The sequence below is a fragment of the Grus americana genome, chromosome 3, assembly GCF_028858705.1.
Source record: "Grus americana isolate bGruAme1 chromosome 3, bGruAme1.mat, whole genome shotgun sequence".
NCBI lineage: Eukaryota > Metazoa > Chordata > Aves > Gruiformes > Gruidae > Grus > Grus americana.
This window is the reverse complement of record NC_072854.1, coordinates 35,948,545-35,975,663: the sequence shown is the minus strand read 5'-3', so window position 1 is coordinate 35,975,663 and position 27,119 is coordinate 35,948,545. Positions and strand designations below refer to the sequence as shown.

At 39.7% G+C, this 27,119-nt stretch overlaps 1 protein-coding gene across 2 annotated transcripts in view; it reads right to left on the bottom strand.

The window, feature by feature from the left end:
• The window catches only part of MEI4 (meiotic double-stranded break formation protein 4), a 148,537-nt gene that overhangs the window by 49,581 nt on the left and 71,837 nt on the right, over positions 1–27,119 (bottom strand). For both annotated transcript variants that reach the window (XM_054821875.1, XM_054821876.1), the window contains one exon: positions 14,594–15,153. In XM_054821875.1, the coding sequence (XP_054677850.1) occupies positions 14,594–15,153 (560 nt within the window). The remainder of the gene's footprint in view (positions 1–14,593; positions 15,154–27,119) is intronic.

Genomic DNA, 27,119 nt, shown 5'->3' with positions numbered 1-27,119 from the left:
ACCATTTTCTAGTTGGAATTTTTTAGGACTAGATAACAGGGGATCTTCAAATTTAAAGCCTGAGCCTCTACTAAGGGAAGTAGATAGGGATTTTCTAATGATGGTACTTAGGGTACTTGAGATATGTGTATCAACGCCACTGAAAAATCCCACCTGCTAACTGATTTATTGAAGAGTATGGATTTAATATTTTATTTTAGTGGATTTCTTAGTATGTTTTAAGAAAATAAGGAGACAACAAAGAATTAAGGTTAAAATAATGCTCACAATGTATGCATTAAATCTACACAGAAGAGATTTATAGCACATAAGCCATGAATCTGTAAATAGTGAACAAAAGTAAGACTTTGTGTTTCAGAGCAATGCTCATGTATTGCTAACTAAACCCTGGAAACATTCAAAGTGATAATAGTTCAAGTAGCGTGCAGTTTCATTAAAAATAAAAGCATATCTTCAGCTCTCAAATCTATCAAACATTAAAAAGGGGACAGAAAGCCCCTTGGGCTTGCTTAATGGTATAGATAAAATGGTATAGATAAAATGGTATAGATAAAATAAAACCTATGCTCTTCAGGGATTCTCAGGTAAAAGTAGAAAATTATATTGTAAAAAACATATGATCAGAAACAAGAAAATAATAGAGCCTGGTTCATTGTTCAGAAGCTGCATCATCTATCCCTAACCCTCCTCCCACACCCTGGGTTCTGCTCTTCCCACGTTCCTCAGGATACAGAGCAAGAGAGAGCTATGCTGTGCCAGAAGCTGGGAAGGATGTATGGATTATTGACCTGGCTGTTGCTAAAATGAACATATAATGTTAATGTTCTACTTGCCTCAAGCATACCAATTTGGTCTGTCCTCCATCCAGCCACCAATTTTAAAGCCTATTGGAAGGTATTTTTGACCTTCTGCTTCTTTCCAATTGATTTTAAACTGGCTATCAGTTTCAAAAGTTACTACTAGAGAAAAAGACTGACAAGCAAAACAAACAGCACGCTCCTGTGAACCTTGCTTCCCCAAGAAACCAGGATAAAAATCTTTAGTCGTGAATTATTTGTTTAGAATTCATTTATCAGCAAGTGTTAGACTTTTCTTTAATAACAGTTATCCAAAACTCGTGAGTTTAATCCCTTCAGGAGTTGTGCGATTCACTACACCTGGCAACTATAAACACTGCATATTAGTTTCTGTTTCACTGGTTTACAGCTTTCATGCCAAGTAACAGTTCTCTTCCCCAAGCAACTGGCATATTTGGGAATAGATGACTAAGGCAAATAATTATTACAGGTATCCTCAAGCTGTGATGTGTTAAAAACAAACCAGTATTTTTGCCTTTGAATTCACATCACCCTTGCCCTCTGTCCTTTTAGTCTAACCTGACTTCCACTCCTAACTCATCAAAGTCAACTGAAAAGTTTTACTTTTATACAGAGAGCATTAGTACTCCTTTTCTTATCTTACTGTCATGTTGCTTCCTTTGTTAATTTGATGGTTGTCATTTATCTCTCCTCCTGTTCATGCTGCACTATTTCTATTATCTTCAAGTCTTGGGATTTGAAACATATTATTCCAGTTCTCTGCTCTGTAAGCCTTATCTCCAGCCCTTGCTCTGCCCTTACCCTTTCATAATCTTGTTCATGCTTCTCTCCACCCTTCTAAACCCGATGTTCTCTGCTAGGACCATCAGTTAGCTTCACTGCTGCAAGCTGCCTTTTATATTATATTACTTCTTTGCAGAGCTTTAGCTGAAAAGCATTCTGACAGACAGCGTGACACACAATAGAGGCAGGTCTATTTGCAACATGTTTGACTGCATGCACCAAACAAGCTAAAATGCAAAAGGGATGAACAACAGGGTTTTAAAATTATTTTTTTAAGAAAAAGATTTAGAAAAGGTAAAAAAAATAATGAAAATTAAACCAAGATATTTCAATATCTGGGAAAGAATTACTAGAATACAGCACCTGCATGCCATGCAGAGGATGGAGATGGAGAAACAAATAACCTGCAGTCAGCCTACTAACTATCCTGAAAACCAGAACACTTTGGTGAATGATGCTGGAAAAGCCAGAAATGCCAGCAGTAATGTCGTGGTTTAACCCAGCAGGCAGCTAAAACAACCACACAGCTGTTTGCTTACACCTCCCCCCCACCCCAGTGGGACAGGGGAGAGAATCGGAAGAAAAAAAAAAAAGTAAAACTCGTGGGTTGAGATAAAGTCAGTTTAACAGGACAGAAAAGGGAGATGATAATAATAATAATAATAAAAGAATATACAAAGCAAGTGATGCACAGCACAATTGTTCACCACCCACAAACCACTGATGCCCATCTAGTTCCCGAGCTGTGGTCCAGCCCCGAGTCAGCTTCCTCCAAGTTATATACGAAGCATGATATGATATGGTATGGAATATCCCTTTGGCCAGTTTGGGTCAGCGGTCCTGGCCGTGTCCTCTCCCAGCTTCTTGTGCACCCCCAGCCTACTTGCTAGTGGGGCACTATGAGAAGCTGAAAAGTCCTTGACTTGGTGTAAACATTGCCTAGCAACAATGAACATATCAGTGTGTTATCAACATTATTCTCATCCTAAATCCAAAACACAGCACTATACCAGCTACCAGAATGAAAATTAACTCTATCCTAGCTGAAACCAGGACAATATCCACCCCTTATTCCATACCATCTACATCATGCCCAGGTCCCATGCTTCCTAATACATTCCAAATAATCACCCCCACCTTTCCTGTCTTTTGCTATATAAACACAGATATCATTCCCTCAGTCCATGGGCCATCCCTCTGAAGTGCCCCTTGACTTTGATCTTCATCTGTCATAACAGTCTCTCAGGGCTGAGACATGGTGTGTGCTGTTGGATTGTCACATGCTGCATCCGGAGCTCACAGCTGGTGTATCCGGTGCAGCCCATGCTCACGGTCTGTGGGTTGAAGATGTTGATTTTGAGGAAGTTACAGGGTGCCAGTTGGTGAAGTCAGTTCTAGTTCCATCATCACTGCACTTTGCTCGGTTTCAAAGTTCATCCTTCATTAATTTGGGTGATTCTTACTGTAATACTATTGATCCAGCATATAGCAATTCTAGTAGTGATGACATACAATGGCAGGGTTATTGAGCAATTAATATAATCTAATTTAAATCACTGACTATTCTCACCCAAAATCAAATCCTCTTGAGGTACGCATTGGACTTCCCCATCCTTCACATCACCCACCAAGTGCAGCCGGGTCCTTGAGCAAAAGCAATGCCACGGATGGGTTTGCCTTTGTTTGAAGCAGAGCTAACCCAGACTGTCTTCCCTAACATATTCTTCATATGTACTACGTGGACTTTATCTCCTTCTACAGCACAAGGCAGTTTTGATTGGGCAGGGCCAGCTCGATTGGTAGACCCCCTAGAGTTATCTAACCAGCTGGCCTTTGCTAAATGTGCATCCCAATGTCTGAGGGTCCCACCAGCCATTGCTCTCAGCAAAGTCTTTAGCAGTCCAAAGTATTGTTCGATTTTCCCAGAGGCTGGTGCATGACAGGGGATGTGATACCCCCACTCCATGCCATGCTCTTTGGCCCAGGTGTCTATGAGGTTATTATGGAAATGAGTCCTGTTGTCTGACTCAGTTCCTTCTGGGGTGCCATGCTGCCACAAGACTTGCTTTTCAAGGCCCAGGATAGCGTTCTGGGCAGTGGCATGGGACACAGGACATGTTTCCAGCCATCTGGTGGTTGCTTCCACCTGTAAGCACATGGCGCTTGCCTTGGTGGGTTTGTGGGAGTGTGATGTAATTGATCTGCCAGGCCTCCCCGTATTTATATTTCAGCCATCATCCTCCATACCAGAGAGGCTTTAACCGCTTGGCTTGCTTGATTGCAGTGCATGTTTCACATTCATGGATAACCTGTGAGATAGTGTCCATGGTCAAGTCCACCCCTCGATCACAGGCCAATCTATACGTTGCATCTCTTCCTTGATGCCCTGAGGTGTCATGGGTCCATCAAGCTATAAATAATTCACCCCTATGTTGCCAGTCCAAATCCACCCGAGCCATTTCAATCTCAGCAGCCTCATCCACTGCTAGTTGTTTTGATGTTCCTCAGTGGCCCAACTCTTGGGTACATGGGCATCTACATAATGTACTTTTACAATGAGGTTCTCTAGCTGGGCAGCAATATCTTGCCATAATTCAGCAGCTTAGATGGGTTGCTCTGCTTCCATTGCTGTAACCACCCCCACAGGGCAGTTGTCACCATCCACGAGTCAGTATAGAGGTAGAGCACTGGCCGCTTTTTTCATTTAGCAATATCTAAAGCCAGCTGGATGGCTTTCACTTCTGCAAACTGGCTTGATTCACATTCAGCAGCTTCTGCCACTCACCATGTAGGACTCCATACAGCAGCCTTCCACCTCTGATGCTTTCCCACAATGCATCAAGACCCATCAATGAACAGGACATATTGCTTCTCATTTTCTGGCAGTTTGTTATACAGTGGAGCCTCTTCAGCATGCATTACTTCCACCTCTGGCGACATTCTGAAATCTTTGCTTTCTGGCCAGTTCATGATCACTTCCAAGATTCCTGGGCCCCTGGGGTTTCCCATTCAAGCCCGTTGTGTGATCAGTGTGACCCACTTACTCCACGTAGTGTCAGCTGCATGATGTGTAGAGAGGACCCTCCCTTTGAACATCCAGCCCAGCATCGCAGTCAGGGTGCCAAGAGGAGCTGTGCCTCAGTACCAACTGGTATCTACCAAGCAGGTATTATGGTACTCACTGAAACAAACGTGCAACCTACTGGCTTAAGTACAGCTTTGTTGTATGTGAGGAGGGAAGATCTCCAAGGTAGAGTACTACATGAACTCCTTCCAGTCACCTTTGCTGATCATGAAGCTTGTATGTCAGACTGGGAGCGTGAAGGTGCAATTTCTTCTGTTCACAGTTTGAAAATATCTTTCTTAGGTTTATTTCTTCATGGCTGCCTAAAAGTCACTCTCTGATTCACTGATCAGCAGGGTCCCTCTGGCTCCATATATGCTTTTATCCAACCCAATACGAGTTCCCTAGCGAAGCGGGCAGTAATTAGCACATCTGCTTTCTCCTGTCCACAGACTAAACTAAGCCAAGTCGGCTGCTGCTGCCACATCAGCAAGGAGAAGGAGAGATGAGAGACCACAGAAACTGCTGTGAAGGAGAGACACGCTTGCAGCCACCTTCCTATTCCCCCCCACCCCCTTACTGCTTCTTCACACCACCAAGCCCTATGGCAGAAGCAAATTTCCCAGACTATCTCCTGGGTGTTTACCCTCTCCTTCCCTGGAGGAGGGAAGGCTGTTACCGCAGAAGTAAGGTGGACAGACTCAGATCAGACCCAGTGCACCAGCAGAGACTAGACTACCCTTAGGTAGTATATCCTCTGATTGACTGACACACACAAACCTTTCCCAACCTCTTCCTGTCAAGTGTAAACAGTACATAGCACAATTTGCTGCTACTTCTCTAGCTGCTTTCTTATCAAATTACAAAAGATTAAAGCATTAAAGAACATATTTTTCAGTTTCATTAATATTTTTTCTAGTATGAGTTCCATAACAAATGCTTTATGGAACACCAGATAGATAAAAGCTACTAAATCTCCCATCTCTAAAACATGGTTTATTTTACAAAGAATGCTTTTACGTTGTTCTGCCACAGTTTACCTCTGGCAAACTCATGTTGCATTTTATATAATTTATGTCTAAATCTTTAATTACTTTTTTCTTTTAACTTCATTATAAAACTTTGTATGTTATTGAGATAAACTGCTACCCAGGTAACTTCCTCTTAACCTTTACTTTCAAACACAGAGCATGCTATATTAGAAATTCTACAGTTACAACAATACCATCCCTAAGTCTTTGATTCTAAACTTATTTCTCTTTTTTTTCTTTCAGTTTCATAGGATAAAGACTTGTCTTTCCCATTTTGAGCACTTTACATTCTCTTGAGTTGGATAATATATATAAAACAATGACACCTAGCTGATGGGATAAAATACATACAACAGACTCTGTTGTGAATTTCTGTGTTTTTTTTTTTTTTTTTTAAAAAAAAGCAAAACAACCAACTAAAAAAGCTGAACCCAAAACTAAAGCACAACCTGTACATCCTTAGAGGAATTTAGGGCTGCAAATCACTGTCATGTCTAATCTAGTGTCTACCTTGAAATCGTAATATCCCTTTCCATGCACTAAAACCAAGCACCTTGCTTATACCACCTAATCCCAATCACCTTCACAGAAAAGGTAAGACTTTCCTTGAAGGCATGCAAACATACAAGTCATCAGTTCATCTGAAGACTAAGGACAAGAAGCTGATGTATAAAGAAATCCAGCTAACCAGGGAAGACACTCGGGATCCTGCTGGCATCAGTTTTCACCAATAAATTTACTTTGAGCAACGCTATCTTGGCAGAGATCAAGAACGTCTACATCTTCTTGGGATTCATGAATTAGGCGTCTAAATTTCTAATTCATCCAAGAGGCTGGATCCAGTAAATATTGTCAACAGGAAGACAGTATCAATCCCAGTTAAACAAACAGCATTCGCAACAGCTGCCACTCATACAACTCTGACATTACTGCTGCCCATTTTTTCAATACCTACTGTAAATATTCTATTGATTTTCAAGAAGCAGCTCTAGATACAAAGTCTTCCCTGCCTGAGAGATTAAAATTTATATTACTCTCGATTCCTCTTTCTTAACTAGTTCTGGTCAGAAGCCTAGAGGAGTGAAGAACTGTCTACCTGCCTGCTGATGCTGAGTTGCCAAGCCATGTTAACGGATGCAGAAAACACTAAGCAACAAGTGTGAGCTCACTCAGAGCAGAAGAGTTATGGATTCAAATTTTTAATCTGAGGACTGCTTAGGAAAAGTCAGTGGATTAATTACAGAAAACAGGTATTCTTTAGCTTTTAGGTTTTCAAACTAAAGAGGGAGCTGGTCATCCTTAAAGAAATTCAGGGACGTGAATCAATGTCTCATTTAAGTGTCTAAGATTTACAGAGAGTCCCTGCAAATGAAAATGGATTTCAGATGTTTATTTCCCAATCCTCCCCTCTTCCTCCCTCACCCACAGTGCATGAGCTACTTTGAATATCACTTAAAGATGCCAAGACTCTGGCATTCATACCTAGGAAGAACAGAGGTACCTTGTTTAGGGTTGTAGATTTCACCGCAAGAGTTGAGCACTAAAATGTTAGGCAAGGAATACTCAGCTGTTTTTGCAACTGGCTGTAGATAACAGGTTCTACAGTGCTTACTTTTCATTTCTATCCTATCACCATAACATAAACATGTTTTGGGCACACAAAAATATTTCCTAGAGAAGCATGACAAATTTAAGCTATGAGAAAAGGTTCATTAGTAAACAGGCAAAAGGACAGAGAAACCCAAAGATTCTCATTCTGAAAGTATGTACACACATTTTAAGCAATGGTTGAGGACTACCACCAAAAACCCCTTGCGATATACAGCCACCTTCAAAAACTAGAGGATGTCTTTCTGTGAAGAGAAAGACAATCCTTACAGCAGGAACAGCCCTAGACCTCCATCTGGAAGTGGCCAGAATGGAACTAAAGAGCTGGGGCAAGTAACAATGTGATGGAGCTATGGTGGTCCTATCATCCCTTTGAATAACCACCTACTATGGTACCCCGAGACCAAAAAACCAGAACAATTTTAGGTCCTTTTGTTCAATAACATGGATAGAATAACAGAAAACAAGGCCTAGATAGAATTCAAATGCTTTTACACAGGCACGACAAGTGAAGGCCTAGATAGAATTCAAATGCTTTTACACAGGCATGACAAGTGAAGGACTAAGGGATGGGCTTTGATGTTGCCGTTCCACACGGTCTCAGCTGCAAATATCACAGAAATGCCAAAGAAGTAAAATGACACTGACAATGTGATGCTACAGAAAGTTAAGACAGCTTTGACAGAAAGCATTCTGGGGGCAGAGGAAAGAAACAAACAAACAGCTTTTGATATATATATATTTCCTATCATATTCAACAAAACCAAGAACTTCCTGTATTCCTGCGTTAAGGGGCCCCATATATTTAATTTGCAAATCAAGAGAACAGCAAAGGCCTATTCCATCCCTTTTTTCTCCTCCGAGTGGAAATAAACTGAAATACCCTGAATACTAGTTAATTACTGGGATAAAAACAGGCAATGACAGCATTTGTTATTAGGAAAAGAGACAGTCCTGACAAAATAGTATGAATAAAACTGTTTTGCCCTAATGGTAAAAAAAATCCTGGTAACTTCATCCTCGAACTCTTCAGTAATTGTAGCTTTAGTGCATGATGTATATCAGCTGAGGTTGGCTGAGGAGAGAAGGTGGACAAAAGTCTGAGGCAGACAAAATTTTCTTTCATTCATTCCTGTCTAGTTACTCACATGATCCACTTTACTGAAGTAAATGAGAGCCAGTCAGTTTGGTGATTGCTTTAGACTGTAGCAATTTACAAGAAAATGGATTTTGATTACCATTTGACTTAAATAGCTCTCTACACAGGACAACAGATTGCGGAGAAAATTTAATTCAACAATCAAGAGATTCAAACGTTGACTCTTACCAGACCATAAAATCCTGGCAACACATTTTAATATTCATATGAATTAACTGCTCTTCCACTATATAAGCAAAATTCTTTGGCTGATGAAAATGCACCATGCCTCAAGAGCCATGATATCCCCCTTTGGGACTCAATTAATTTAGGAAAACTGAAGCCCACTGGTTTTGTACTTGGGAACCACTGGTGACATGAATAACTATAGTCAAATCTTATTTGTCCCTGAGTAGGCAAGACTCTTGTAAACTGAGTTAAGTACAGTCCTGGCAGTTGCTGACAAAAGATACTGCAAACTATACATGACTGGGGGAATTTACTGTCACCCACAACTAGTCAGAGTATGTATTAAATACATACTGTTGCATGTATTAAAACCATCAGAGTTTATGACTACTCTCTTCCAGGCAATTTCAGTCATTAATGAATCATACAAATTGTATCCTAGGTAAGAAAAGATTCAAAACCATGGTTCTGATTAATGTGTACTTTTCCAATTGCACAGGCACGCTTACATATATTTCATTATATAATTGCCAATGAGATTCAAACATTTCTCTCTTTCTGCTTTTCACTGTACTACATTTCAACTCGTTATTTTCATGAAGAACTGGGAATCCCTTCTCACACAAACATCCAGTAAAGGCATTAAACTACTACTCAGAATTCCTGTGTTTGCTTTTCTGCTAAATATATCAACAGTAATACTTGAGCATTTGCAAAACTCTACATAAAGGCTTTTAGATGGAATGTAAGAGAGAGAAAAATGAAAACAGGGAGTAAAGTCCCAAATAGGGTAAGAAAAGTTCCTAGAGACTATGTTCATATCTCAGTATCCATTCAGATACTGTTAACACAAAACAACTTCAAAACAGCCACCCTCAAGGTAGGGTAGCCAATTTCCAAAGGGGAAAAGGGTTAAAAAAAGGAAGGAAATCACACAACGGTTTGTTGGGGTTTTTTTTCTGCTTTGTTTGAATGGAGCAGGCAATTCATGACTCTTGACAGCACCTTCAAAACCAGTATTGATGTTTTAAACATAGCATGAAAAGAAGCAAACAACCACAGTTCACTGAAACACATTTGTTTTCCTTCTGGGGCTTGTTTGAAAGAGATAATGAGTGAGGTGGGGCAGATGGATGAGGTATGTATTGAACAGGGACAAGGCACCAGAAAGTTGTCTCTTCTGAGAGCCCTACACAGCTTGACTTTACTCTAGAATCCTGAAGGCAATGTACCATTGTCTTTTATTTTAGTGTTTTGATTAACCCCTTAAAACAAGAGGTCCAAGAAACAGATACAGATCTCTGCACAGAACCCAGGGGTGTAGGCAGGATCTTCTGGCACATAATTGATGCATTAGCCATGCTCCAAATTACAGTATCATCTGCACCTAAAAAGTACAACCAGTGAACTGAACTTCTGTCAACAATGCTGATAAACTAGTGTGACATCACTAGGGATCACATCACATAAATCCTATGTAATGCAGCACCCTGTGACTGTATTTGGCCATGACAGCTTTGAATACAGCTGAACTGCACTGAGAGAAGCCAGATATAAAAGTATTTTTCTTCTATCTCCAAAGTAACAAACAAGACTTTGAATTCCTTAACAATAATTGTTTTGAAGTTTTACACAGCTGGATATACGAGAGATGTAAATAAGACATGAAGTATCTTAATTTCTGTTATAGGGATTTGATTTCTAAAGCTAATTCCATGTACTATTAAACTACAGCCAGCCCAAGTTCACCACAGCAGGTTTCCAGGCAGGCTCCAGGATGCTGCCCATGTAAACGGAATTATAGTGTCTTCTCTGAAGTGCCCTACTGCAATGAGCTGTGCAAAACTTTCACCAGAAACATAAAACACATGCTATTTTGAACAGCACAGGAGCTGGGAATCCCCAGTGCCTCTGACTGTTGCATTTTTCTGATAGAGGAGAAATGATCCCTTGTTCCAATATATCCTGGACAACAGAGACAAACATCAACAGAACAGGCACATCTCAGTGTCAGTGAGTGATGCATCTAGGAGCAGGAGATGCACATTCGCTACGTCGCTGAGGAGGTGGATGGAGATAGCTGTTGTCAAAGCTCAAACGGGTAGATTAAGGAAAAAAATGCTCCTGTGCTTCCCTTCTGAAGGAGAAGAGACAATTTCTACTCCACTGGAGCTGTAATTACATACCATACCTCCTGCGGAAGTTTTCCATGGGAAATGTTTTCCCATATTTTGTCAGGTAGTAGAGAACAGTCCATTTGAAAAGTAGAGCCAGCAGCTCCACAAACTGAATAGTCTCACAGAATTTTCTTATAATACACTTTTGTCTGCTTGAAAGCAGGACTTTGTAAAGAACCTGACTAAATAAGATAGTGGTTCTGCTGACAGCGGAGTGACTCAACATGAATGAACAATTTGCACATCAAAAGGCAATGCACCAACAGCAACACACCCATACAAACCTCCAAGAGTCTCAGTGCTGAGGACTCAAAAACTGGTGCCAAGCAAAGTGATTGCTCCATAGATTAGCAGCAACTATCATAGATTTTGCAACATGACGGCTCATCTGTACCAGAATTACAAACGGGATCCTCACAAGCTTTTCTGTGGCAGCCATACAGGGGTGTAAGCCCATGCCAGCAGAAGGTGCAGAGACGGGCCTTTGAACAGATGATTTAACCTCACAGCATTCACGCTTCACCCTTAGCAGCTGTGACTTGTGGCTCCTTCTAGATCTTTCCAGAAGGCTTCTTCCAAAAGATTTGTGTCTGACAGCTGTGTGCAGACTTCTGAGCTGCTCTCCAAATGTGGAGGGAGAGGAGAAAAATGAAAAAGGGAAATTCAGGAGGCTACTTTTATTTGTAGTTTTTTTATTTAAATGGTTTTATATTTTAAGTAATATTTCCTTTTATTTTAACTCTCATATCTTAAATGATAGATTTTTTTTTTCCTTTTGATACTCATGTCAATTTGGAGTTTCAGGTCAAAAATTCTACCTAAAGTGCACAGCTTTAGCCAACTGAATCCAGGCAGAAAAGCTCTGAGTACATGTCTCTGCTGGTTCCTACAGCTTTCAGTGCTTTATAATTAGAAACATCTTGAATAGTAGGACTCAACAGTTAGAGCAAGTAATTCTGCTGCTGTTTTTCTTCCGTTACATCTAATGTAGAGATAATTATCTCTTTTCCAATTCTCAAAGGTTTTTTCACTTATTTAATTTGCTCTGCAAAATGCTGGAATTGCTTTTGAAGATGAGGGTTTAAGTGTAATCCACAGTCATTTCTGTCTTTGTTCACTTTTAGAAGGTGTTTCTCACAGCCCTTTGTCCTCCTTGACAGCTCCTGACAGTTTTATAGGTGAGGATGGCAAAGGGAAAGTTGTGTCAAATACTATAGCTGCATCGGGGCTGTCTGTACAAATGCTTTTTGACAGTTGGTAAGGTTAGATACAACAAAATTCCTAATGTTTTTATACTGGAGGGATTTAAGCATCCTCCTGGAACTAAAATTCATACAGTTTGCCACTCTTTCCAGATGACAGCCTTGTAATTAATGGTAATTTTATTTTAAACCTATAATCTTGACATTTCAATCACCTCTTGAGTAAACAGTGATGATATTAAAACTGAAGCATAAAGTGTCCCTGGGAGATATCTGGTACACAGTACATGAAGAATTAGTTATACAATTTTCACTACTAATTCTGAATTCTACATACTTATTTTCATATTCAATTCAGTTTAAAGAAAATCAAACCTCTAAAAAGGATTTTTCAATACATCTTTATAAACATTGCAATTACTACACACAACATTTTCCCTTTTTCCCTAGAAACCTGGAAACTACCACAATTACCCCTTAATAATTGGTTTATACAATTCTTAAATTCTTTGAATCTGTTTCATTGAAGTAATGGCTGTCGATAGGAATGACTGTTAAGTCAATATTTTGGTGGAAGCAAAATATAAAACATGTCATAAAAAGCCATCTGTTTCAGTGAAGTTATTCAGAGAAAAGATGCCACTTGCAAATTATGTGGACATACTCCATCCTTCCTGAACGATTTACAAAAGCACTTTGCAGACTTGAAACATCCCTGATCTATCAGGATATTTTCTCTCATTTAAGATGTGATGCCTCTCACTTAAGCTTTGCCAGGTTCCTCCAATCAACAAGTAATTGCTCTCTGGATAACCTATTGGTTGCTCTCCTACAATTAACATAATTTTAATTATTTATTAACTTCCCATTTGGGTAGAGGAGCGGAAGAGCTGGAAACACTGGACATCATAGAATGGTTAGGGTTGGAAGGGACCTCAAAGATCATCTAGTTCCAAGCCCCCTGCCATGGGCAGGGACACCCTCCACTAGACCACGTTGCCCAAAGCCCCATCCAACCTGGCCTTGAACACTTCCAGGGATGGGACATCCACAACCTCTCTGGGCAACCTGTTCCAGTGCCTCACCACTCTCACAGTAAAGAATTTCTAACATCTAATCTAAATCGACCCTCCTTCAGCTTAAACCCATTACCCCTTGTCCCATCACTACACTCCCTGACAAACAATCCCTCTCCAGCTTTTCTGTAGGCCACTGCAGGTACTGGAAGGCTGGTACATTATCAACTATGAAGTCCTTAATGAATGCCTGCTCAAGTTTTCTTCATTGTATATCCTGTAACCACATACACACACACACACAAATAATAAAAGGAGTCACATCTGCATGACTCTATTCCTGATACCACACAAATGGTATGTATGCTCATATTCTTTCAAAACACTGGCCAGGGACACCTCTCATTAAAAACTAAATATCACACCATGGAGACACAGAAATAGAAAGCCCCCTGGTATTAGGGACACAAGGCTCTAGTCCTGGAAAAGCTTCAGTATATGAAGATTTCCTTCTGAATGCTTTCTAACAAAAATACAGACATATCTGCCTCCCCCCCAATTTAGTTTGGTCATAATATTTGTTTGATATTTACATTCTGGGATAAATACTTAATACACAGTGAGCGGGACTCGTTTTGAATGAAGACAAATGGGTACATCTGTCCACAGGTGTAGCATATGTCTAAGCTCTCATTTTGCTAAAGGCAACTTTAGAGCTCATCCTAAAATAGGGAACTAGCACCTGGTCAGAATTCTTTAGGGTCCACAGATTACGGGGATACAATCTTCATTTACTATAACGGCAATGTAGTTACATACATGTGGACACTAAACTGGTCGTCTAAGTCTCAAAGAATTCCACCAATGTGTCTGTTCCAAGTTACTCTAAAAGACAGAATGAAAAACAAAAATCCTAAGACAGACAATGGAATTCATTACTTACGGGAAGTCTTGTGAAAACAGACTAGGGATATTTCAGTTGAATGAGGAAACTAACAAGATGATGCATGGAACAATGCAGAATGATGAATACAGACAAAATGCAATTCAGTCCTATTTGCTGTTTGTGCCAGGGACGTGCTATTTCTGAATTCTTCACTCATTTGCTGAAGTATTTTTAAAACACAAATTTGCAAATGTCTAGAAAGTGATAGAGATCTTTGGAAGCAAACCAACTTATTTAATCTAGGTACACTTGAAAGAATAAAAAAAATTGTATAGTCATTATTTTGTGAATATCTACAATATATCTTCACATAGCAAGAGAAACAATGTGTTTTTCTCATATTTTCTATAAAGTTGTTTTGATCTGCCTTTTTAACAGTCTTAAAAAGTCCTGTACTCAGGAATAGACTAGAAGAACTTGCATGCATGAGCAAGAATTTTTTCGAATGCTTTAAAGCATTTATTGTCCATATCACAAAAAAGAACAATCACAAAAATCTCTGAGAAGTACTCTTCGAAATATAATAAGACAACCTAATATTTTGAAAAAGTGCATAAAACCAGGAGAATATTTCAGTATACTGAAATGGTATAGAAAAGATAGAAGGTGTTTTAAACTTACCCTATTGACACTGCTGTTTCTTAAAATACTCTGAATTAGATTTTTCTTAAATTCTTCCAGCTTCTTAAAACACTTCTTCAAAACATGATTAGATAATTTAGTATCAGTTATTAAACGGATCAAAACACAAACCGCTTCAGTAAGAAAATTCGAAACTGGAAATTTAGGACTGTTGTAAAAAACAGTCAGTCCATCAAGCAACTGAGACACTGAATTGCATACGGTGAAAGAATCATTCTCAAGCTCTGTGAAGTCTGCTTGAACAATTCCTCCTTCTGACAGTTGTCTTATTTCAAGCAGATGTTGCAAAAACTGCACTGGAGCAGTCAGAGATTCCTCCTTGCTAGTACAGCAAAGACTCAATGGGGGAATTCTTTCCAACCAACATTTAGAAGTGTCAACATTATGCTCAGATTGGTGAAAATCAGAAGCTATGCCTAAAGAATCGAATGCATAGTCATTAGAGACATCACATCCAGAGTCTTCTAGCTGGCTTGAGTAACTCATAGGATTTACACATTCCTGATCCAGAAGAGTTTCAGCAGTGGCATCTGGTTTTCCTGAAACACAAATGTGAAAGTTACAGTTGTGTAATATTTAAATACATGCTTATAGAAAGCGTTGTATATCCTTTCTCCTTTTGCTTCCATGCAAAAATCACATAATAAATATGCGTTTGCTCCCCAAGAACTTCCCACAACTAGAATTTAGCTGTGGAAGGTGGTGACATTTTTAAATTAAAGCCAAAACTTTCAGAAGGTAGTGTCTATTTGTGAACAAGATGTTTTATGCTCACAGTAATATGAACAATAATTCTGAGTTTAAAATTCCTGATGGTTTTAAGTTTTTACATATATAACTTAAGTGGACACCATACAAACAATTTCAGTGGACATCTATACTCCCATTAATTCCCGGGGAAGGAAATGCATGTAAATTTCTGACACACACCCTGCCACTTTCACTGCTTTTATTCTCAAGAACCCAGACTGCTTTTAAAAGACAGTGAAGGTCTGTTACTATAACTGCATGAATTAAGATCTTCTCCTTTACGTGCACTCTTTCTCCCCCGGTCAGGTAAGGAATTCTAACAGAGTCAAAGTTGAACAGAACATTACACTTGAGTGTTTTATTATTTAACAAAGAAAAACATTCTGAATAAAAAATTTCTCCAGTCACCACCATCTCTTACCATCTTCTTCAAAGACACACTAAATTACAGAAGGTATGCATTCCATTCACACTATTATATTATTTTCGTACACCATTGTAGAATCTCTTTCATCTGATTTCACACATTAGATACATTTAAATCAGTGCCTCTGGGTGTAAACTCAGTACTAGGTGAGAACAGATTTCATCTGTGCTACATGCTACCTATGCCAAAAGATTACAGTCAAAACAAGCAAGAGACATTAGAGCAGTGAAGTGGAAGACCAACACACGTAAAGATCTCAGTGCTGCGAGGCAAAGCTAGAACCCCATCTGACCAACTCCTGGCTATGCCCAGCTTACTGGAGCATAGCCACAAACTGCTTCTCCTCTCACTCTTAAAAATATGCATATACTGTTCATATTTTCCACAAGGATCCAAAGCAATACCATACTCCTCTATGTTTGTATTCTTAAATGAATAAGAAGATTTTATAGATGGTTTGGCCTGACAGGAAATGAATGTTCTATTTCATGGCAAGGTAATAAAAGCATTTTTAACACAGAAAACATCTCTAGCCAGTAATCTAAAGTGTTCTGTACACTAACAAAACACTACTCAAAAAAGTTTATACAGACTTTATTAAATATGTAATTTCAAATTGAATTCTGACCATTATTTCAGTCTCTGAAAACATACCAGATCATTCAATGAGGGCATTAATACTGAGATCAAAACCGGAAATGTGGTTTATTTGTTGCTGAGTTTCATGCCTTTAGCATTCAGACTTACTCAAAATTGAACAAGATTGGTACCAATTGATTCTCAATGAAAGGGCTAACTGTAGGTAAATCAACCAACATTTCTAGGAGGTAGGAAAAGCGGAGTGTCCTGGTTTTGGCTGAGATAGAGTTAATTTTCTTTCTAGTAGCGGGTATAGTGCTGTGTTTTGAATTTAGCATGAGAATAACATTGATAACACATTAATGATTTTAGATGTTGCTAGGTAGTTGTAGTGTCAGTGTAGACAAAGGACTTTTCAGCTTCTCACGCCCTGCCAGGTGCACAAGAAGCTGGAGAGCGCAGCCAGGACAGCTGACCCAGATTGGCCAAAGGGATATTCCCTACCATATGGCATCATGCTCCGTATATAGCTGGGGAAGCTGCTGGGAGGTGGCATTGCTGCTCAGAAACAGACTGGGCATTGGGTTGTTTTTCCCTTTCGCATGTGGTGAGCAATTGCATTTGTGCATAACTTGTTTCATATATATTATTAATATTATTATTATTATTCTCTTCCTTTGTTATCCTATTAAACTGTCTTCATCTTCATCTCAACCCATGAGTTCTTTTATTGTGGGGGTTGTTTTTCCATTCTTCTCCCCATACCCTTGACGGGGGCAGGGGAGGGGGGGCGGCAGCAGGGGGGGCAGTGAGAGAGCAGCTGCGTGGTGCTTAGTTACAGGCTGGGGTTAAACCACGACAGAGGGCTTGTAAGGCCAGCCTAGCATTTCGTGTATTAACACTGTTCCCAAATGCCCTGCATACCCAAACTTGGAAAGCAAGCAAAGCAGCAAAGCACACTTCCCATGGTCTGACTAATAAAAACAGGCATCAATCTTTCATGTCTTCTCTCCCTAGGGTTTTGAGCAAAAGACATTCCAGAAGAAAACAATTGAAAGTTGTTTTTGGTGGTGTTTAAGGAAAATAAGCCCTTCTAGGGAATTCATCTACTGTGAGTTTCACCACATGGATATTTTGTTCCTGTTCTTAATCCCACAGGGCAACCTGAAAAATGCTCGTGAGGATGTAACGCCAGGAGTCAAAAGAAGCAAAGCAAGAACTATGTGCAAAAAACATACGTATGTCTGCTGATTCTCTTGTTGAAGGAAAAAAATTAGCAGAGGTGAAAGAAAGGAGAAGAGAAGAAAAAGGGAAGAAAAGAATAATACAGAAATATCCATAGGAACCAAACTTAAGACTGTACCCAAATAAAAGAGATAGCATATTCAAGGAAACACTCCTGCCAGTAGGAGACAATGTTGCATTTATGCTTAGGTTCCTACTCACTGAGATTTCAAACTCCTGTCCCATGATGAGCTTCCAGGAAACCCTGTTATAGTAAGTCCCCAATAGCACCATATTTCCAGTTCAACAAATAATACAAAACTCTTTAAAAATGTTCAGTCATTTTTCTGTTCTAGTCATTTGGGGTGGAGGTGAAAGTTATGGGGATATAAATCACCCACCAGGAAATACTCGTTATTTTCCTCAAAATGTCTAGAAACAGCTTATCATTTATTTCTTGAAAGAAGGTAAACTAAACACTCTGTACTTACCTACTATTTAAAAGAGAAAGCAGTCTTGATGTTCACACTATGTGGTTATCAAGTACAAAAAAAAAAAAAGGAAAAAAAAGAAAAAAAAAGGAAAAAAGCAACAGCATTAAGGCTGCCTCACACTAACAATAATCTTTAAACAGTAATTTCAAGAACATTTGATTATAAATATACCGGAACAAGAAACACAAAAATTTAGTGTGCATGATAAACTAACCACAAAATTTTACAATGCCTTTATCTAGGTAATGAAATATCTGGTCATGAGTGATTTTACAGCCTCCTTACATATGTCACATCAGATTCAGGAAATACTTAAACTCTTAATTCCTATTTAGGACTTCAGCTCCTTACTACATTAAGATCCTGAGCTGAAAGTCAGAATTGGGTGCTCCCCAAACAAAGCAAGATATGGTCACAAGAACAGCCTTGGGGTGCAAAGGCTGAAGAACCGACATGCCTCTACACATACCGCCACTGCAGAAAGTGTCTGGCCTGAAAACCAGCAGTCATTCAAGGGACAAGGGAGTGACTTCATAGTGTGTATAGTATGTAAGCAAGGTTGGTAGGCACTTCTGTGAAGCATAAGAACTCAAATGCACATACTGCTGTGGGACCACAGAACACAGAGGCTTTTATCAGCGGGGCGAGATGCCCATCAGTCTTATGATTAGTGTGGAGTCTTCAGCTAGTCCTGAGGGAGTAGAGCTCTGGCAAACAGCAAAGTCCACCCCATCTCCCAAATTAATTTTGTCACTTCTGAACAGTCACCTCAATACAGACACCAAGACTCAGTTCAGGGACAAGAAAGGGAAGAGGAAGAGCCAGTTGCTTCATCAGGACAGGAAAACGCTTTTTGTTGCCAGCAGTGTAGTCATAAGGATTCTCAGAGCTGTGAAGAGACAAGGGAATGACCCAGCTCCTGGTCCTACCCAACACGGAGTAAGAGAGGCAGGATCTGTAATATCCACGTAGCGGGAGTAGGGGTGGCGGAAGATGCTTTCTCAGACACCTGCACTACTGGCTGCCACAGACCAGACAGTGTTTGAGTAAGGAAGGCCACATGTTATATGTAGTTCAAAATTTAAAAACTGAAGAAGGGTCCCCAGCTGATGAAATTGCCGTGGAATCGTAAAACAGCCTTCAAGTCTTTTGAAAAATTTAATATACCTGCAGTTACACCACCAACAGGGATTATAGAACAGAAAACGGGCTTGAAGGTGGTAGATGTAAGAAACAAAAATGAAGAGATGATTTGAATTCTGCAAAGAAAAAATTACTTCCATTTCAAGCATTAGGCATTGTTTATATTCTCTCACTTTGTGAGCACATGCATGGATTTTCAGTTGAAAATCAAAACCAATGACATTAGACATGTAAAGCTCTCTTAAAACTCAGTTACAGTTGATAGGCTCAGTTCCACTTCTAAAAGGAAAAAAAAAAAACACAATTAAAAATGAGACAATCTCAGAAACCTCTTTGATGATACTGCATTCTGCTTCCCAAGTAGGTGTTCAGTCAATAACTTCTAAAAGGAAATGAAAACATATGTGAAATTACTCATATTTTTCCTATTGTGTTCACTTCTCCACTTCTGCATTTTTCAGGACTCTCTGTTATTCTTCATTTAATCTTCATTGATTGGTTTGTTCCAAGTGCACTTTCCATTAAAGATGAATCAAGTTTATCCTTTTCTTAAAAAAAAATCTACTCACACATATTAACTGTTTTCTTTACCTTTCTTCATGTCTAAACCTGTCTCTTTTCTGCTGTTTTCATTACTAACCAAGCTGGCTGGTTGAGAAAAACCAACACTCTCTCCTCCCTCATGAGCTCCTATATGTTTAGCACACCATTGTTGTCCTGACCTGGAACCAATCCAAACTTCTGTATATATCAAAGCAAAGAAATATTGCCTCAAATATTTAAACATTTTGAACAAATAATGAAAAAATAATAAAAAGCTTCCTGGATTCTCTGAATGAAGAAATTTTAGAAGCCATGTATTCCACACTTTGCTTCTGCATTTCCATGGGTTTTTTTATAACAGCTTGGAAAAGAAAGCTCTTCTGTTTAAAGCCAAGGTATTTCATGCTGACGTACTTTGTCCCATCCAGGAATAATTTCACCAAAATGAATATAGGACTGAGTGTAGAAAATTCTCAAATTAATCGTTCAATGTCAGGATTTAAATGCTTCTCGGAAGGCTTAGAAGCATATACTTCAATTTGTTAGGGATTTCGCTTACAGAAAGCATCTAAATGTTTAAAATTCAGTAAGAACTGAGAAGGATTTTGAGGATATAAACATTCATTTTTAGGGGATTTCTGTGGAAGACAGCACAAATCTTTTGTAGTTCAAGTCAAATAAAGAATATTTGCAGTACAGACATGGAGAGACAGATAATCAGGTGATGAACATAGATTTCAGTCAGTTAATGCTCATCGAGCAGCTTTCACGACAAAAGATCTAACATATGCTTTACAAAATTGACCATCTCAATGAGATGACTGAAATTTGAGTTCTAAGCTAGATAGGGGATATTTCAAGATATTAAGTGAATTAATGTTACCTGTGAAGACTACCTGTCTGAACTGGCAGTACTGAACTGAAAGTACTATGTCTTATTAAAAATGCTTTGCATCGTCAGAGAAACTGAGCTTCACTAAGAGATAAGAGCAGACAGTAATGATCTGGGTGCAACTGTAACGAGCTGAAGGCTGAAATGAGGTGGGCTCCCTAAGAAATCATGTAGGGTATGCATTCCTAAAACCACCTCTTTTCTTGAATACAACTTATTATAAATATTTGGGGTTTTTGTTTAAATATCCAGAAGCCCACAAACAAAGATCTGCTTGAGGAACTCAAATCTAAGTTTGAGTTAGGTTAAGGTTGCCCAAAGAGGTTGTGAAATCTCCATTCTTAAGAGATACTCAGAAGCTGTCTTGACACAGTCCTGCACAACTGGCTCTAGGTGGCCCTGCTTGACAAGGGGGTTGGACAAGATGACCTCCAGTGGTCCCTTCCAACCTCAACCATTCTGTGATTCTGTATTTCCAGAGAAAAAATTGACAAATCCTTAGCTCCCCACAGTAGACTTATAGGCAAAAAGATCCTAATTGCCATGGTCACTCTTCTTAACCTGTTTTTACCATATATGTTCAATTTTCACCAAAACTATCATTCTGTTACCCAGAAAAAAGCAAATGAATCTACACTAAATTATGAATCCCACTTGCTTTTACGAACCTTATACCTAAAAATCACCATGCATCTTTATCAGGAACTTGATCTATACAGGAAATTTATAAAAAAGTAACAAACTCCTCCTCTTGCTGGGACAGCTGGGTTGTTTTTGCCTGTGAATGGGTTCCTTATACAGAAACCTGGAAAGAAAAGGATGCTTCTTGGGTCCCTTTGCCCCAAGTATGTGCTTAGAACAGCTGTAGCAATACCATCTGAAAAGACAGACAGCATCTGCTTTCAAAGGGAGAAAGTTTCCACAACGAAAACAGACCTGTTATCCATGGAAGGAGCAATACTCTGAGATTTCAATGAATCATTACACTCCAGCTGGTGCTTCTTCCAGATTGCAAATTAACTTAATTAATTATCCTGAAAAGGCCTCAGCTTTCATAAAGTTCCCCATTGTGTCACTACCATTATGGGGAACAGATTTATCTCATCATCATATTCCAAGAGCCATATTCCCATAAATCTGTGCTAAATACATTTTAATTTCATTTTTGTCATCTCGCATATCTGTTCTCAATTCCCTGCTCCCCTCCAAAAAAAATAAAATACTTTTTAGGTTGTAAGACATTACTTGCAATACTGCCTGCTTGCATCAGCACCACTGGTAGAAGCATGGGACTACACTAGTACACTGAACATATCAAATGACAGCTCATTTTTGAAGTACTGTCTGACACCATCTACTTTCCAGAAAATGCTGAGATGACACTTAGACTGGGCTGCCCTTATGGATCTGTATGGAGAGAAGGACACCTTTGGAGGAGGGGGGCGCGGGACACAGGGAGGGAGGAAGAATCTCTTTATGCAGAAACATCACATCTCGAAGCACCAGACAGAAATAATCAGATTTCTTCCACTGTGACATCAAACTAAGCGTTGACTGTTGCCCAGTGGAGAATCCTCTAACCTTAGAAAAAGGAAGCTAGAAAAAGAAAGAAGCCAAAGATACCCCTCGGAGGGTGACAGTTCCTCTGCAACTGTCATTCTTTTGCATTCCTTGCTTCCTGTCAAATACCAGTGGGGAAAAAGTGATGACAGGACACAGCAATCTGTAACAGCAGCTCGTTCAAACATACTGAGCTGAAGAAATAGTTTTTACATAAACATACTGTGGTAACTTGAACATTCTAGTCTATATTCTTCTACCTTACTACCATGCCATATGAACAAAAATCTTCGCTAAGTGCTACTCAGGGCAGCTGTAAACTTTTCATACCATTTCATCTTCTTTCTGGGGGGGGAATTAATTTCTTCTAATAGATTAATACGTTTTTATCATTATTATTCAGTCTGATTTGGACTGCTGCTCCTTCCACTAATGAGGAAGATTGCCTTATGAGGCTGCAGATAACATATTCATTGGGTGTATGTTTTGGTCTGATCTTTCTGAATTCATCTCATTGGTTTCACTTTGACAATGAGCTTAAAAAAAAAAAAAAAATCTATTATCAATTATGTTCTCCCACCACTCCTTTTAATGTAAGGAGGCAGAGGACATATCACAAGTTAAGTTTTTTAAGTCACTGTGGAGAGTTTTGCCCTTTCAAAAGTTTGAAATCAAACTATTCAGAAAAGATTTTGACTACCTATCACTCTTCCTGTTCTCATCAAAGCAGGACTTACCTGATCCCTTCTTTGCCTATCAAGGAAATGCTGGGGCTTTAAGCTGAGCACCCAGCATTTCTGCCTCTCCCTATTGAGCAAGAAACACACAAGCCATGACTTACAGGGAAGTAGAAAGGGAAAAGGTGGCTGAATTCTGTGGTCCAAAACAAAGCTGCTGGTAAACTAGAGATACGTATTGTTTATAACCGGTTTTACTTGAGTTGATGAGGTGGTTGGTTCCAATTCCATATGCCTCTGGTTTTGCAGCAAGTCTGAGCTTCCAGCAAGAAGAAAGCAGATTGAAGTGTCTTCATTCATACTAATCCATGAAGGAAACTGCTCCCTTTTTCCACATGTACAACTAAATGCCTCAAGAAACACACCAAGTTAAGGAGTGAAGCAGGAGATACAATATTCTTTCTGACACAGTTAAAAATCAGACATTCACATTAATCACATTCTGACTCAGAGTTCAGCATTTCCCTAAACACACAGATGCACTATGGTAGGGTGGGCTGGCACCCATATGCTACTGTGGAGGCTAAGAACAGCGGAGGGGACTTCAGGGCATGACAGATGAAGTTCTACTGTAAATGATCTATAAAAGGAAGAATAAACTAATTCTAAAAAAAAGGGAGGGGGAGAATCTGTTTTTTTGTCTTTTTTAATTAGAGGAGCAAGCAGTTAGTAAATTCCTATCCACTACAAAAGAAGGGAATAATATGAACCAAGATTGAAGGTGAAGCTAAGGAATAGAAAATACATAATTGATACAAGTTTTGCTAAAAATATGCCTTGTATAACTTCTTTGAAACCCTTGGAACCCTTCAAGAGTATCAGCCTACAGCAACCAAGGCAATAAATATCTATCCTCTAAATTATCATTCCTAAAATACATGCTTGGCAAAAAAAGGGTAGAGTATTGCATTTATGCCTTCTTAGGTTGGAGTAACAGCTGCAGGCTTTTCAGATCTCTTTAACAGAGGCTGCCAAAAAACAATATGATTGTTGATTTGATGAGCTGATAACAGCTAAGGAATTTGTCTTAGAAGACAGGTGCTTCAATCCACGAATCTATCAATTCATCAATGCTTTGTAAGAGCTTCTGTCTTTTCATGTAGCTCCAAAGCAAAGTGATAACAGAATGCACAAATATTTTATATTCTTATTCTTGGAATAACACCAATGAGTTTCTCTCCTTTCTCTGAAATTTCAATCTGAATCAAAGAAAGGCAAGAAACTTTGATTAATAAGAAATTTGATTTTTTTTCATGGGCATAGTTGTCAGGACAATATTGGCAAGGTGAAAAACAATGAACAATTACAAAAAGATTTGCGTCTCCTTGTCCTTGGATGGCTGGTACAGCCAAAAGCACCACCATGTAAAAGTAATGCTAGTGCCCTTCTATTCAGAAAGACAGCTGCACATTAAATCAAATAAAGAACTTCCAGATACAGCCCAGTCAGTGAATACATAGCAGAGCAATTTTATAAACAGCACATTAAACTGTAACAACCCATACTACCAAACAGTTTGCCTGAAGCAAAGCATTGCTGCTCCCCTTTAGCAAGCAACTCCAAACTTTTTTAGGGTCTCTGAGGGCAAAGAACTAGTCAGGCAGGACAAAAATAATTTAGACAACATATCTTTAAAAATGGATACTTTATTCTTTCTCCTTCATGTACTTGTGCATCTATACTGTGTGCAACTTTATGTGGAGAAGGAAAACAGGCATCACAGCTTCAAAGAGCTCACAAATTTCTCACATCAGGAAAATAAAACTCCATGGGCAGTCTCTAATCATTCCTGAAGCCTCTGAAAGACCTACTATTATTATTACAAACAGCAGGTGGGAGAGGAAAGCTCTCACACTCAGAATGCAGAGCAGGGAAGATACAGCTGCAAACTGAACCTTGGCTGAAGGACTCGAACCCTTCAGCTCTCAATAGGCAGAAGCAGACACAAGCACAGTATCTGATCCTTACTGCATGAGATTTTCTGGTGGTGGATTTTGTGAAACCTTGGCATTCCTGCACCTATAGAAGTGTTAGGCAGAACACAAGAAAGGCAAAGAAAAGCTGAGGGTTTGAATTCTTGTAAGAGGTTGCATTGTTTTAAGCAGAACACCATCTCCAAAAACGAGGCTGGAGAGGAGTGGAGTGGACGAGGAAAGGATCCACGGTATCTGTAGATTAACTGGCCCTAAGAACAAGCCCAGTTATCCTCAACCCTAAAGAGAACTTCCCTGGTGTGATATTAGGTAGTAAACAATCAACAACAAACCACAACAATGGCTTGAGATGGATCTATAGTAGCCTTCAGGTGAACAGGATGGAGCACCACTTATACCACTTTTCCTCTCAAATTAGATTCAAGCTCCCTGTGCCTTCCTATCTCAGCAGTAGCCATAGAATCACAGAACAGTTTGGGTTGGAAGGGACCTCAGGGATCACCTAGTTCCAACCCCCCTGCCATGGGTCGGGACACCCTCCACTAGACCACATTGCCCAAAGCCCCATCCAACCTGGCCTTGAACACTTCCAGGGAGGGGGCCTCCACAGCTTCTCTGGGCAACCTGTTCCAGTGCCTCACCACCTTCATAGTAAAGAATTTTTTCCTTATATCTAATCTAAATCTGCCCTCTTTTAGTTTAAAGCCATTACCCCTTGTCCTACCGCTACAGGCCCTGCTAAAATGTTTATCTTCATCTTTCTTATAAGCCCCCTTTAAGTACTGGCAGGCTGCTATAAGATCTCTCTGGAGCCTTGTCTTCTCCAGGCTGAACAACCCCAACCCTCTCAGCCTGTCCTCATAGTTGAGGTGCTCCAGCCCTCTGATCATCTTTGTGGCCCTCCTCTGGATGCACTTCAACAGAGGTCTATGTCTTTCTTGTACTGGGGGCCCCAGACCCACCCTTTAGCTTCTAATCTCAATGGGCTTGAAAAATCTCAAAACTGGCACAACACACAAGAAAGATTTTTTTTTTTCCCAGAGCAGATGACGTCAGTGGTAGAGTGGCCCCTCTTTCTAGTAGGTTTTGCTTCTACAATCATCTCACTTTAAATGTCAACCACAGGTGTTCTGCTATTAATGTACATTGCTAACTTGATCACCAGAAAAGTACACAGTTGTCACCAACAGGTATCGGTAATGATCTTTACTCAGAAGCAAAAGACTGACCATTTGTCTCCAATGTAACTGTAACCATGAATGTTCACTCAGCATTACAACTGTCTGATGAAGAACATCTTCTTTCCAAAAATAACATACGGCTCAAATCCATTATCTGAAGAGTTCACATGCCATACCAAGGTTTATGAAGGAGGGGAGGGAAAAGAAAAAAAAAAAAAAAGAAACATCTCGAAAGAAAGAAATATCACAAAAAAGGGCATCTCAAAGTTAGACTCCAAGAGCTCAAAAGTGTCCTTTCAATGTCAAGTAAAACACGTATAAAGAAACAGAACTGATAATTTTCCACACATTCCACAAATGTCAAAAGGTTTTCTGTCAAAGAGTGAAATCATAAATACAAAAAAACATTTGAAGGGAAAAGCAGCTACACACTAATCCTTCGAATTAGTAGGGTGTTGGTTTTGTACCCTGGAGAAACTGAAGGAATATAAAAGGATTATAGTTACCACATACTCATCTCTACTATTTACGATTCTGTTACCTAAACATAGACTGAAATTAAAGTTTGGCTTCACTGAAAAATGAGACTTGGTCAGTGTATTTGGTTTGCATGGCAAGGTTTTGGTAGTGGGGGGGGGGGGGCGGGGGGCGACAGGGGTGGCTTCTGTGAGAAGCTGCTAGAAGCTCCCCCTGTGTCTGACAGAGCCAATGCCAGCCGGCTCTGAGACAGGCCCGCCACTGGCCAAGGCCAAGCCAATCAGCACCTCTGTGATAACATATTTAGGAAGGGAAAAAAAACAAGTTAGAGACAGCTTTTGCAGCCGGAGAGAGGAGTGAGAAGATGTAAGAAACTCTGCAGACACCAAGGTCAATGAAGAAGGAGGGGGAGGAGGTGCTCCAGGCACCAGAGCAGAGATCCCCCTGCAGCCCGTGGTGAAGACCATGGTGAAGCAGGCTGTCCCCCTGCAGCCCATGGAGGAAGGATGAGGGGGTGTAGAGATTCCACCTGCAGCCCGTGGAGGACCCCACGCCGGAGCAGGT